We start from the raw sequence: 14,402 nt of genomic DNA on the forward strand, positions 1-14,402 counted from the left end.
CGGTTCCGATCCGGGCCGGTGTTCTCCCGACCGGACCGGACGGAAGGAAAGGCTCCCGTCCTCTCCCCGGTGGAGATAAGCCCGGGCCAGTCCAGCTCAGCTCGTTCGCGGGTGTGGCGGCCCCGTGCCGGGGTTACCGGAGCATCGCCGTCCCGACCGAGCAGCAGCCGGGCCGGGTGTCGGTGGTCGGACCCGCACGGCGCTGCTCGGGGTCGGGTCAGCGGGCAGGGAACAGCCCCAGCGCTGCCCAACGCTCCTGGGGAGGGAAAGCCGGGCCGGGCTACGGGAGGCTCCCAACCCGAGCCCCGCAGGCACCGGGACGTGCCCGTTCATTATAGCTAATTAACATTTCAACGTAAGTGCAATGTAAACTGCTGCCAGGGCCGGCCTCTGCACAGAAAACCAGTGGGCAGCAGCGGGTGAAAACACGGGTCCTAACCGGGCTCCAGCCCCGGGATAAGCACAAGCAACAGCCTGGTTGTGAGCCGCACAGCACCCCAGCGAACAAACCCACCAGCACCCCAACACCTCCTGCCCCGGTGCCCAGGACGGATTTACACCCTCACCAGGGTGGGGGGCAGAGGCAAACCCCTCCACAACCTTCCTGAAACCCAGCGGCTCCCCCCGCCCCTCCCGGCACACGCAGCAAAAACCCGACACGCCGCACCGTAGAGATATAGATATATTTGTGGTGATGTTGCATATTTAAGACAACTTTACATAATACTTCTGACACAGAGTTTTGGCGTCCTCCCCTGCAGCGGGGCCAGGCCCTGCACGGCCCCTCTCACCCCACGTTCCCCCCCCCCCAGCCCCAGAGCACCCCGCGAGGGAGCGGGCGCAGGAGGGGTGGGCTGGGGTGCTGGCAGGTAACCTGCCCTCATGCACCAAGGTCTCCATCCTCCCCCTTTTACAACGTGCCTCTTGCAGCACCGGTATCCTTAAACCTCTTTGTTTTTTGGCCAGGGAAGCACAGCAAATCCCGAGAGCTTCTGCCGACCCGGGAGAAAAAGGAAAGGCTGGGCCAAGGGGCCGTGGCACAGGGCAGCCCCCTGGGCACAGCCAGCTGCTGTCACCTCTGCAGCAGGACGTCAGCCCTGGGGATGGCGTTTTGGCGGGGGACTGGGGCATCCCCTTGCTGAAGTGGACACGGAGGCGGGAGGTTCTACAGAGGTTTGCTGGACTTGAACCACGAACCGAGCGTTCCCTGGCTCGCCGTCACACAAAACACAGACCGGCAGCTCCAAACGTTTGGCACAGGCAGGCAGCTGCCTCGGAGGGCAGGCAGCACCCCACAACCCTGGGGCAGCCCTGCCCGAGGGCCAGCAGGGTGCAGCTCCCCAGCAAGAAATGGGGAAACAGCAAAATAATAATACTAATAATAATAAAAAAAATACTACTAATAAAAAAAACACTACGTAAACAACCCAGCACCCTGTCCTGTAGCACCAGGACACCCAAGAGAACAAGGTATGTTACAGTCTGAGGGGATATGGAGACACAAGGACTTCCCGGCCAATGCGGGGTCTTGTCTCTATTGCACTTTGCATCATATATATTTCTATATATATATTTATAAAAATACAAACTAAAGGGCTGGGGTGGAGGGGATGAGATGCAAGCCCTGGGCCAGCAGCAGCTCCGTGTACACGGCAGGCTCCGACCCATTCTGCTTCCGCCTGTCCCTAGAGTCCCATGCCAGCCCTCCCGGGGGGGGGGGGACGACAGCCAGCAGCACAGGGCCTGATCCTGCAGGGATCTGGCCTGGGGTGGCAGGGAGGGCAGGCTGCTGAGCTGGGCCAGAGCCTGCCCATCCACCAGCCTCCCCTTCCTCCCCCATCACTCCTTCCCGAGGCCTGGAATAACAAACACGCAGCTCTTCCCAGCTGCCAGCGTCATCTGTGCCCCCGCGGTGACGGGCACCCTGGCACACTGTCCCCGGCCAACAAGCGCCTGTTCCTGGGGGAGGTGGGCAACACCGACCTCACACCTCCCCCTCCACCCAAAACACCCACAGGAGAAGGTTTCCCCCGGCCCAGAGGTTCCCATGCTCTCCTCCTCGAGTGACTACGGTGCAAGTCACACAGGGTGATGCAGTCCGGAGACCCCCCCCCCACCAGTGATGGAGAATGCTCCTCGCTCCCAAGGCCACCCCCCCCGGCTGCTCCTGCTACCTCAGCCGCCCGTCAGGTTTGACGGGCCCCAGTTCAGATTTGGGGTCCGGGGAGAGGGAGCTCCAGGAGGTTTTGCTGCAGGTCTCCAGTGAAGCGCAGGCAGAGGGGCTGCTGACGCAGACATCTGCCACAGACCAGAAAGCGCTGATGGCACCGTCCGCCCAGTCCTCCAGCGCCTTGCCCGTCAGCTGCGCCTTCCGCACCGCGTCCTCCTCCACCTCCTCGGAGCGCGGCAGGTTGAGGATCCCCCCCAGGCCCTGGAAGCTCTGCTCCATGTACTCGTTGCGGGGGGGCCCGCCGTGCAGCCAGTTACTGTCATCTGGGCAGGACAGGCAGAAGAGAGAGGGGATCAGCAGGCAGCAACATCGTGGCACCCTGCCCCTCCTACCGCTTCCCTCCCGGCAGGGCTCAGCACCCCGTCCCTTTGCAAGCCCAGCCCGAGGAGAGGGGTGCTGCTGTGAGGCAGAGGGATGGACCTGAGCTGCAAACGGGCCCTCTGCAGCTGCCCAGGGGTCCGGTTTGAGGACTCACATCGGCAAGGGGACACCAGCGGGGAAGGATCACTCCTGCCTTGTCATCACCTGCAGCCCAGAGAGGCCGGCACCAGGGGGAAGTGCCTTGCTTGACCCTCCCATCCAGCCCCAATGTTCAGAGCATCCTCCTCACCTTTCCTGAGAGGCTGCTTGCGGTTGAAGGTCTGGGGCACCACCAGGAACTGGTTCTCCCCCAGGGGCTCCCAGAACTGAAGGAGGCGGATGGTCCAGACACCGGGGCGTAGGGGCCGATTGAGGGGGGGCTTGTACTGGGTGAACTCTGCCTCAGCATCCACCGTGATGTCGTAGGAGGCGGCGATGACGTAGGTGGGGTCAATCCACACCACCGTGGCCGTCAGGTTAGGGCCTCGTGACCACTTCTGCATGGCCACTGGCTCATCAAAAGGCCCCATCAAGCCTCCAAAATTCCGGAAGAGCCTTTCCTTGGGGTCCCACTCTGTGCCCACCTGGAGGGACAGGTGGCATGAGCAGTGGGACACTGGGCACTGAGCTATCAGCTCAGGTTTTGCATTTCACCTCCCCAAACCAGGGAAGGCACAAGCTTTGGAGCCCAAAGCAACACACACCCACCCTCCGTGGCTCTCCTGCCTGCCTGCACCGTGCCAGTGCCAATCCAGCTGTGTGTGATGCCTCCTGCAGCCGCAGGCACTGGGCACCACAGCCTCAGCTTCCCCCTGAAAGACCCCTTTCAGGCCTTTTCCCCACCGATCAGCACCACACTCCGCTCACAAGCCATACTCCTAGGCAATTTTGTCCTCAGGCATGACAGCGGCCCCCGTGTCCCTCTGTCCCCACAGCATGCAGGTGGGGGACAGGAGGAAGGGCAGCGCAGTGTGGGAAAGCCGGGGAGGAAAGTGGGCGTTGTGAGGGAACCTTTCCCCATATACCTCAAGGTTTTGTAAGCGGTTTGCCTGCACTCCGTGACCCGCCAGCTTCAGAGCTCCTTGGGGCATCATCCACACCTCCAGGGACTCTGCCTGCCCAGTTGCCAAATTCTGCACTTCCTGCATCACCAGGTAACCCTGGAAACGGTCGTCATAGAAATATAAGTGCACACTGGAAGGGAAGCCCTGGGGCTCAAATCTGGAGAGAGACAGACAGACGGAGAGGTTCCATATCTGAACATCAGCATCCTCCCAGCACGAGAAGCAGGCCACCACTCGGAGCCCGGCTCGAGCCCGCAGCAAATACCCCACCTGCAGAGCTTGTCAGTCTTTGCCGCTGGCGCAGACATGGCTTTGCGGAGCCCCAGCCTGGAGAAGGCCGTGTAGAAGGTGAGGGTGACATCGCTGAGGCCGCTGAGCCCGTCGACACGGTCGTAGATGTTCTCCCAGTATGCCTTCAGGGCCGGAGTGTTGGGAGGGTAGCTGCCGTAGAGGTGTGTGTCCAGGATCTCCAGCACCTCCTGATTCACCGTCGACTCAAACTTGCGGGCGAAGAAGGTGGGTCTGGAGAGTTGCTGGAAGAGCACATGCATTTCTAACAGCGTTGGCTGCAGCCCCTCTGCCCTCCCACCTCAGCGGGGCAGCTGGGAGGGAGACAGACCAGGAATAAACATGCTGGGATCCATCCTGCCCCCTTTGATGGCACAGGCTAAGGAGCAACAAAGCACAGCCAGCCTCTACGTGGGATCCTCTATGGTAGGATCAGGGGGAGCGTACAGTACGGTTACCGGCAATGCAGATGGGTTCCCATCTCTCCCACTGCCTCCCCCTTTCTGTGCTCAGAAGCAGCCATGTGTCATCTAGCGCCTTTGCTGCAATCTCTGTTCAGATGGGCCCCCGCCCTGCAGAGCCGCTGCGGAGCCCTTGGCCACGTGGCACAGCTTGCAGGATTGGGGCCCTGCACCATATAAGCCCAGGACTGCTCGAAAATCCTGCTAATGTCTCTTTTCAGGGCTGGGTGTACCTCCCCCAAATCTCTCTTGGTCAGCGTACATCCCTACGCACTGAGAGCATGGGAGACAGGTTGTCACAAGGCATTTTGTCCTGCCAAAGAGGACAGCACTCTGGAGTGGTTTTACTGAAAAGGTGTTTGCCCGTTAGGTCTGCAGGGAAAGAGCAGGAAAATGGGAGAGAAAGCCTGGGAAGAGGAGCAGCATTGCAAGCAAAAGCCTGGCTGCTGGGCAGAACAGTCAGCGTAATCATGCTGCCCGAGCGTTTACAGACAGGTCTGTGCTGAGCCCCACGGCGGTGGGGGAGCCACTCCTGCTCCTGTCCCTCGCAGGGCTGGGGTGAGGCGCGTGCGTGCGTGCACAGCAGCTGGCATTGCACCCAGGGGTGCGCCCGCAGGGGAGCTCCGAGAAGAGAGATGGGGAGGAGGGGAGAGAGCGGGAGGAGAAAGGAGGATCTTTTTCACCTGTAGCCGGAGGAAGTCCTGGGGTTTGAAGTCATTTGGGGAGCACCCGCACCAGTCGACTATGTGTTTATATTGGCACTTACAGCCCAGCTTCCGGTTCCAGTTGGTCACTCGGAGGTTGTTATCGACCAGTGTCTCGCAGGCGTGACTGTTCTCCAGGACTGTGTGGAAGAAGGACTGTGCACGGCAGAGAAGGGACAGGAGACCCAGTGGGGATGGAGGACGGATGGTTAAAGGAGACACACACACCCCCTCCCATCACTCAGAGCAACAGGACAGGCCTTGATAGCTCCTGAACAGAAACTTATCCCTGTTCCCAGCAGAGGGCAACACGTAAGGGACCAGGCTGTGCACCCCTATCAGTTCTTGTCCAGCCCAGAGGGGCATGAGGACCTAAAGCAGGGTTGGATATAAACAAGACCCTTGGCCTGTCTGCTCCTCTCTTTCGTACCTGGGTCTGGACAAAGGGGAGGCACAAAGCTGCCCAAGCAGAACCATCAATGCCCTTTGCAGCTACCCAGGGCGGGGATGAAGTGGGACAGAGACGTTAAGTACAGCGGGAAGAAAATCCGGCCTGTGCCCGGGAGCCAGCACCCACCTCGGCTGGCAGGAGCGTGTAGGTGTAGAACTGGCGCAGCTGGGACACCAGCTGGTCGTCGGTGTAGACCACATACTCCACAAAGCTGCGCGTCAGTGAGAACCAGTCGGAGCCCCCATCCACCACGATGCCCTCGGGGATGTGGCGCTCGCCCAGCCGCCACATGTGGGAGTCACACTCGTGGAACAGGCGGTCCAGGCCTTGCTTCTTGATAAATCTGGGCATGGGGACAAAGATGAGGGGTTAGGAGTGTCACCCATTTTGTTGGGTGCAGCTGTAGCTAGAACATCCCCCTCTGACCTAACTGTTTCAGTTCTTTTCTGAAATCCCTCCTTTTGCTGTTCCTCCAGCTCAGCTCTGCCCCTAGCTGGGATTACCTGGCATTGTCTCGGCCATGAGACTTCAGGAAGTTCTTATCTCGGTATTTGGACAGGAACATCACCAGCTCCTCATTGGTCCTGAGGTGCAAATTAGAAAGCATTAATGACCCCTGGGGTAAAGCAGCCCAGAAAACATTCATGCTGCAACAGCCATCAGACGCAAGGAGCCTACAGCTGCTTGGTGGGTCTGACTCAAACCCTGGTCCCATTGCTGGGGAGACAGACGTGGCCTCTCTGCTGTCTGGCGCCTCACATGTGCGTTCACCTGCAACACCCAGACCGCAGGAAAAAACAGCCTCTGAGGTACTGGTTGGGCTCCTCTGCAGAGATGGGACCAGCCTGGCCCTGGAGCATCATCACCAGCACGTGGGTGCAATCTCCAACCCCATCTTCCCTCGGCTCCCTGCTCCTCTCTGCGCCTCCCGAGGCTGCTGCAGCATCACACAGCACAAACACCTCCATCACCCTCCCCTGACCCAGCACAGTCCTCACCTCGTGGGGTAGTCAGTGGCACTCAGGTTGATGAAGAAGTCCCAGGGCCACTCGGCCAGTTCTAGCAAGTCCTTCATGCTACGCAGGTACATCTTCAGCAGGCTGGCACCTCCCCAGATGGTCACCATGCGCCAGGGCGTCACGCGGATGTTGGGGTAGTGCCGGGCCAGCTCCACCGCCTCGTGATGGAGGTAGTTGGAGCGCTGCCAGGGAACAGGGCTCACGGTCAGCGGGGAGCTCATCTTCCCAGGGCCCTGCCCTCCTTGCTGCCAGCCCGAGGTCAGCCCTTACAGCAGCCTCCGCAGGGAGGAGAGCGGCAAGACAAGACTGCTCTGGGCAGGGGGAATAGATCCTGCTTCCCTGGGGCTGCAGAAATAGGGGTGGGAGGGTCACAGCTCCACTGGTAGTGAGGACAAACCCTACCCAGCCACTTCTTCCACCCAAGCCGCAGCTCTGCACCCTGTCCCAGTGACCGATCCAGGTGCTGTTAGCACCCCCCTTCCTCTCACCCCTGCCACATACCTTGTCAACGTGGATGTAGAAGAAGTGCTGCTGGTGGTACACCGCCTTGATGAGCCGCTTTAGCTGGCGAATGGCCCGGCCGTGCACAACCAGCATGTAGGCAATGCGCACGGGCTTGCTGGGGGGTGCCTGCTGCAGCCGACTCTCGTCCCACTGGATGACAGGGCTGACCTTGCCTGTGCAGGGAGGGAGAGGGCTGTCAGCCACCCCCGGCCTTGGCACCCACCGCCTGGGGCTCCTGATAAACCAGGGAGACCTGAGCAAGGCAGGGGACAGCAGGGAAGAGCCTGGCCTCGGGCAAACCCCATCACACTGCAGTGCCAGGGCACGGTGGCACATGCAGCCCCTTGCGTTAAATTGACAGAACCGTGTTGGGAAAGGAAGGGGTGTCCTCCTCTGGCCCCTCAAAACAGAAAATGCAGCTGGTCCGGGCTCTAACCTCTGCAGGCACTGCAGGTTGGGATGAACAGCCCATCTTAAGGAGACTGGCACAGCTTTGATTGGATTACAGAGACAGTGGTAATCTGGGAATCAGTGACAGATTGAGGCTGCTTTTTGCCAGATGGGACAGTTTGGTGACATAAGGAAGGTGGCCCACGTGCCTGGATGGGATATTCCCGATGCCCAGGGGTGACCGGGAACACCCTGGCAGGACTCACCTGAGAGCTGGCAGTGGCGAGGCACAGACTGGGGCATGAGGCTGCCAGCCCGGTGCAGACACACCACGTTGGCGATCTCCTGTTGGCACTGCTTGCTGCTGGCCCGAGCCAGCGCCGAGAGGGCATCTTTGCCTGTGATTTCACACTTGGGGGTGAAGCTGTTCTCGGTGGGCTGGGGAGCCCCCTCCACGCTGCCCGTGTCGCCCTGCTGGAAGACAGCCAGCTGGGCCTCCCCACGTGGCTCCGTCAGGTTCCTCCGGCTGGAAGAGTCCGGTGCCGCCGGCAGCCTCCGTCCTGGTTTATGTCTCGCTGTGACTGCTCTCACCACCTTGGACACCAGCGCCCCGGGGCTGTCCAGCCGTCCCCGCCATCGCCCATGCTTCCGGCTAGTGCTGCCCCGGCGCCCAGCAGAGCTGTCCGAGTCCTTGGAGCCGTCACTGCTCTCGGGCAACCTGGCTTTTTTCTGCCGCTCCTGTACCAGTTCCAGGTGGATGCAGAAGAGAGGACAGACAGCGTTAACTGAGGCCTGCTTCCCCCCGGCTCTGCCAACAGGTTCCCCAGAGCATCCTTGCTCCCCGAGCTTGATGCTCCCAGTCTCCGTGCTGCTCAGCGCTACAAAATAGCAGGTCCTCCAGGAGCAACTGCTGCGCAAACGACCTTACACTGCCCCTCTGCCACTTAGAACCCCACGGTACCTCCCTGCATGGTCCTATGCCCCCCTATATGCCAACAAGGGAGACTCCACCTTGCAGACCCCGTCATCACAGCACCCCAGATGCACAAAGAGGGTCTTGCTCTCTGCTGCCAGGCTCACTGCAAGACTAACTGGCCAAGGTTGGCTGTGTCTGCACCAGCCACCTCCTCAGACAGTGGGGATGAGCACAGGGCCACTCTGGCTAGCAGTGGCTATTTTATCAGGAGGCAAATGCACCAGCTCCTCCCTGCCATGATCGGGCTGTGAGCCCAAGCCCAGCACACCCATCTGGGAGCAGGCATCCCAGGCAGCCACAGCTGTGCTCTCTGGTGATAAAAGTACTGGAGAGGCATTGAACAAGGTCCTGCCCGCACTCCTTTCCCTGGGCCCCAGCTCCCCACGCTGGGCTGGAGCAGGCGCTGTGATTGCAGCTTCTCTAGAAATCCCTTTAACAAACCCTCCTGCCGAGCCAGGCGGATGTGTAAAGGGAGCAGTTAATTACACTTCGTTACCTCTGCCAGGCTGGCTGATGAGCAGAAACGCGTCAGCCTTGGGGAGAGCAGAGAGTTGGGAAGTTTCGATGCCTGCAAGAGCCACGCTCGTGGGAAAGAACTTTCCCAGCAAGTGGTGCTCGCGGGGCTGTGTGTGCCCCCAGCCCACCGCAGGTGCTCCTGGCCAACAGGCAGGCAGGCTGGCAGCAAAGCTGCTGCCTGCTCCAGCCAGGCCTCCCAGGGCTATCTCACAACACCCTCAAAACCCTGCCTGCCCAGCCTCTGTGCCAGGTGCTGCAGGAGACAGCAAGGCGCATCACGGGCTATTCCTGGGCAGCGGCACCTTCCAAGGATGGGCAGATGCCTCACAAGGACAGCAGGACTGAATTAGCCCCCTGCACAAGCCCCGCTGTGGGTGCAGCTGCTGGGAAGGTCACAGCCAGGAGAAACCATCCTGCGCAAAGGCTGGAAAGCATCTGGCAAGATCTGCCCAGTGTCCTTGAAGTACCCATGTTTTGGTGGCACAGCCTGCAAACCATGGCTACCCAGGAAGGGGCCAAGACACCACTTAACTTCCGAGGGGCTGGCGTCAGCAAGGATCAGCTGAGCCCCCTTCTGCCCAGACAGGCGTCACAGGCTGTCCGAGACAGGCAGCAAACCGTTCATTAGTCACCACGCAGGACCATCTGTTCGAGAGTTATAAACCTGTTTTTTCTGCCGAGCATCACAGGAGTCAGGAGGCGACAAGCGAGTCTCTTCCTGTGGGGACGGGGCTGAGCCCGTGGAAGAAACCTGCCAGCCCTGCTCACATCATCTGCTCCCCAAGTTGTGTTAACCCTCGGTTACAGCCCTGCTCATGCCCCTGAAAGGAGCCCTGTTCCCAGCTCACGAGCGTGCCCAGCTGCCTTCCTCAGCAGGGAAGTTGTTAGAAGCACCGCCAGCCTTTCCAGAGCTGGCAGTTAACTAACTCAATGGCTTCTAATTACTGCACCACAGTGGAATGATCCCTCCACCCCAGCCAGGCAGGGAATGACTCCAGCCACGTTGCTCTGCTGTATTAAAGACTTGCGTGCAGGACTTTTGGTAAGACTCCCCATCCCTCTCCTTCCAACACATTCAGACGACCCCAGGTGTCAGCCAGACGTCACTTCTCCCACCCTGCCTCCCCTGATGTGACACTGCCATGGAGCTGTGGGTCAGGTATCTACCTGCCCCCTATTCCCAGCGCAGATCCGACCGCGCCAACATCTCCAAGTTCTGCCATTGCAAGGAGCAGTGCTAACAGCACCCGGTGTCCTGCAGGATTCCCCCTCTGGTTGACTGACTCTGGTATCCGCCACATACGAGCACTCATCAGGCAAAAACGGCCCCAAAACATTCCAAAGTCACTAGAGGAATCTGGACTCTTGATTGCCAACTGTGGCAGCAGAGCCTTAAACCTCAGAATGAAAATGGCTGGAGACAGCCCCCTAAAAATAAGGTCGGGGGGTAAAAATCAAGGAATCTCAGCAAAAGTGGAAGGAAAGATGTTTTGTAGGAAGCATCTCTGGTGGCCACAGCACATGGAGGACACCAACACACAGGCCCCAGAAAGGTGCCGCCTCCTGCCTGGAAGGAGGAAGATAGGAGATGAAATGGGGGAAGAGACGTGACTGGGCTGACAGATCCTCTTCTCTGCCCACGAGGACACTGCAGTTTGCACATTCCCACTGCCAGCTCCACCACGGACAAACCACCCTGGGAAGCTCTTGTGCTTGCTCAGGAGCTGTCTGTGCCACCAAGACAGTGGTAGGATGTTCTGGCGCCCTGAGGCTTAAGCACCCACGGGTCCCACCTTTGTGTGCACTGCAGATGCTGTCAGCAAAGGGCTAGGTACCAACGGGAATTTCCTTTCCCATCAGTCAGTCTGGACAAGGATTGTGGTGTTTGATCCCAGTGGAACAAGATTATTTGGCTTCCTAGAGGTAGGAAACTCAGTGTTGACCTGGGCGGGTGGAGACTGATCCAACCTCTGCTGGTCTGCATGCCATCACCATCTGCTTGGTGAATAAAGGGAGCCTGTAGGACCCTGGCATCGGGCTTGCAAAGAGAAGCGACACGATCCGAGCAGCGTGGCCTTCTCAAGGAGGGTTGTGCCTCTGACGTGGCTGAAGCCTGTTACAGGCCAGTGAGTGGTTAGTGCTGCTGGTACGAGACGGGTTTACAACCTGCTCTGGTGAAAGGCAAAGATCCTCCCTCAGCTTCTGCTCAGCTCACACCGGGGAGCCATGGGGGATGGATCCTGCCAAAAAGGGGAAGCTCTTCCCTCCCCTGCAAAGGGAAGAAAAGGAAACCAGCAGGCTTCAAAGAACTGAGCACGACAGAAAAAGGGGCTGCCCTCAGCAAAGATCAGAGAAGCCCTTTTGGGAGACCTGGGCAAGCGCACACAGCTGCCAGCCCGGGGCACAGGGCTGCAGTACAGCCTCCGAGTGCTGCAGACACCCCAGCCAAAGGCGCTGGTCTGGAGGGCAAGGCGAGTTCGCCCAACTCCAGACACTCCATAGCTTTTACAGGACTAAAGTCTCCCTTTTGCTCTCAACAGCGACTCACAGCGGGTTCGTGGTGGGGATGAGCCAGGTTAGAGCTCTGTCCATTAGTGGGAAGGAGCCATTTACTCAAGCAATTATGAGATCCCAAGGTTCCCCAAATCCTTCCACGCCTGCAAGGTCAGGCTCCCCCGGGAGGGTTCCTTCAGCTTTACAAGAAATGCCCCTGGGGAACGGTGGCTCCTCCAGGTCTGGCCAAAATCAGAAGCTGCAGGAGGGCACAGAAACCAAGAGCTTTGCCATTTTATAAGAATTAAAGGTTAATTGGACTTCTCCCAGCTTGCTAATGGGTTTGGGCTGTCCATAAAGTTCAGGATTGTTCTTGCCTTCTCTGAAGAGGCTTGTTTGTTCCCAAGCCCTGGAGTCAGGGCTGCTGGTGGTGAACCATCCCCTCTCCAGATGAGGGGACCCACTGCCCAACCTGTCAGCTGCTCAGCCAGGTTTTGGGAAGAGACCTGGGGAAACCAGGTGAGGACTGAGGCTGCACAGGACAAGAGAAGAGAAAAGCAGACAAGCAGTGTGGGATAGTGCAGAGAGGGAAGGAGAAGCCGGGAGAGGTAAAGTGATTTGATCAAGGTCCTGGGAAAGGGGGAATCAGGCACTCTGGGCTGCCAGGTTGGTCTGCTCTCATGATCCCAGTGCCTCCAAATAGCAGGCAACTCCATGTCCCCTCTCCTTGCTGCATTTATTCCCTAGTTCTGTTTTGATGGTGGGTGTACGGCAGCACATGAGAGCGCTCACGGCCATTCCCAACATCCCAAGAGAAGGCCTGGGGCTGGAAATTAATCTGCTGAGTGAGCAATCGCCTTAGAGACCTTCTCCCTTGCAAGGGGCTGCCCAGTTCTCCTTCTCACCTCTTTACTCCCACGGAAAACTTTCTAGTCCTGTGAAAAGACCTGCCAACCACAGACAGGGTCACGCTCCACACCAGGGAAACACCCCACGTCGGGGAGGGGAAGTGCTCACCCCTCCAGAGATCCCCACCTCTCGCCTCACGACTACTGGCTTTGCTCTGCCCCAGCTATCACGCTCACCCCATGGCTGCCCCGGCACAGCTCCCAGATCTCACCGCACGCTGTCCCCCCTCCTACCAAACCTGGCTTCACCATCACCCCGGGGGCTTGTCAACAGCCCCAGGCAGCCCACAGAGGGTCTCCACAGCCCCTGGAACACGAGGGTCCTGCCCAAGGTGAGGGGCTCTGGTGCCACGCAGACATTCACCAAGGGAGCCCATGCAGGGTCTGTCAGACTTTCCCCAATGCTCTTGGAGAAAGCGGCTTCAGCCACTGGGTCACCTAGATGCAGCAGGCCCGGACATGGTTTGGGCAGCGCACAACAAATAAATAAATTCAAATAAGCAACCCAGAGGTCAAGAGCTTTGTTTGAAGATGGAAGCAGTGTTCTCCAGAGGCCTGGGTCCTCCTCAATACCTGTTCCATGCATGACCTTGGGCAAACACCTTCACCAACCCATGCCTCAGTTTCCCCGTGCATAAAAGAGAGCAGAGTGTTCTGGTACAGACAACAGATGACTGCAAAAGGTCCCTGTACCCTCACACGTCACAGGGATATCCCTGACCAGAGCTGCCGCAAACTTCCTGAGCTGCTGTGCGTGCTCTCCCCAGCTCTCTCAGTTACTGTATGTTTTTGTATTTTCTGGCTTGGGTGTCACCGACTCCAGCTTCCCACGACATCTCCCACAGAGCAGCACAAGACCCCCGTCGAGCCTCCCACGCCCCCCACCCCATGCCAGACACCAGTCGACCCCCCCCTTGGCCACAAGGTCCCCTTCTCAGGTGCCGCGACCCCACACTGCTGCAGCTGGAGCCCCCTCACAGGCTACGGCCCGCTGCCCACCCCCCCCCAGCAGCCTGGGGCCTGCGGGACCCCCACCACAGGGACCCCGTCCTGGGACGGGGCCTCACCAGCCCCGCAGAGACACTCTGGGGGGGGGGGGGGCACGGGGGGAGAGCAGCACCCCCTTCGTGTCCCCTCGCAGTTCCAGAGCAAGGGGACACGTTAACCCCCCCCCAGGCACTGTCCCCCCCCAGAACCCCCACCCCAAGGGCCCTCTCCCTGTCAAGAGCCCCCTCCCAGCACGCGCCACTCCCCTATGACCCCCCCCCAGCCCCTCACCGCCTCCCCTGTCTCCCCCGCCTCCCTCAACCCCTTCACCGCCCCCCCCCAGCCCCCGCCCCCCCCTCAGCCCCCTCACCGCCCCCCAGCCCCTTCACCGCCGCCCTACCTCCCTCTCACCTCACCCCGCCCCGTCCCCTCACCGCCCCCTCGGCCCCCGTCGGCAGGCCCCGGGCCGCCGGTCAGGCCTCCCCCCGCGGCGCACCTCGGCCGGTCCCTCCTCGTCGAGGCCGGCGGAGGTCCAGAGGACGAGCCCTTGGAGAAGGAGGATGGCGAGGGCCGTGGCCACCGCCAGCCGGTAGCGCCGCGCCAGCTTCCGCGCCCGCCCGCTGGCCACCATCGTCACGGCCGCTCCGCCGCGGCAGGGCGGGCTGCGCCGGCGCGCGCCTCCCGCGCGCACGCGCCCGCGGGGTCGGGGGGGGGGCGGGGTCGGGGGCGCGCGACGGGGCGGGGTCGGGGGACTGCGGGGAGTGCGGGGTGCGCGCGCGCGGGCGCGCGCGTGTGTGTGTGTGTGTGTGTGTGTGTGTGCGCGCGTGTGTGTACCGGGGTGTGCGTGTGTGTGTGTGCGCGCGCGTGTGTGTGCACCGGGGTGTGCGTGTGTTCGTGTGTGTGCACCGGGTGTGTGTGTGTGTGTGTGCGTGTGTGTGTGCACCGGGGTGTGCGTGTGTGTGTGTGCGTGTGTGTACACCGGGGTGTGCGTGTGTGTGCGTGTGTGTACACCAGGGTGTGCGTGTGTTCATGTGTGTGCACCGGGTGTGCG

At 60.3% G+C, this 14,402-nt stretch overlaps 1 protein-coding gene across 1 annotated transcript; it reads right to left on the reverse strand.

Moving 5' to 3' along the window:
- Nucleotides 1-674: 674 nt before the first annotated feature.
- XYLT2 (xylosyltransferase 2) lies at nt 675-14,044 on the reverse strand. Its single transcript, XM_075770416.1, has 11 exons — nt 13,848-14,044; nt 7,738-8,209; nt 7,079-7,254; nt 6,557-6,759; nt 6,062-6,142; nt 5,685-5,901; nt 5,087-5,263; nt 3,925-4,187; nt 3,616-3,811; nt 2,841-3,174; nt 675-2,493 (listed from the first exon to the last, which is right to left on the reverse strand). The coding sequence occupies exons 1-11, from the start codon at nt 13,980-13,982 to the stop codon at nt 2,171-2,173; spliced, it is 2,577 nt and encodes an 858-aa protein (XP_075626531.1). The 5' UTR covers nt 13,983-14,044; the 3' UTR covers nt 675-2,170.
- Nucleotides 14,045-14,402: the final 358 nt, after the last annotated feature.

The sequence above is a fragment of the Balearica regulorum genome, chromosome 18 (assembly GCF_011004875.1).
Source record: "Balearica regulorum gibbericeps isolate bBalReg1 chromosome 18, bBalReg1.pri, whole genome shotgun sequence".
Taxonomy (NCBI): Eukaryota; Metazoa; Chordata; class Aves; order Gruiformes; family Gruidae; genus Balearica; species Balearica regulorum.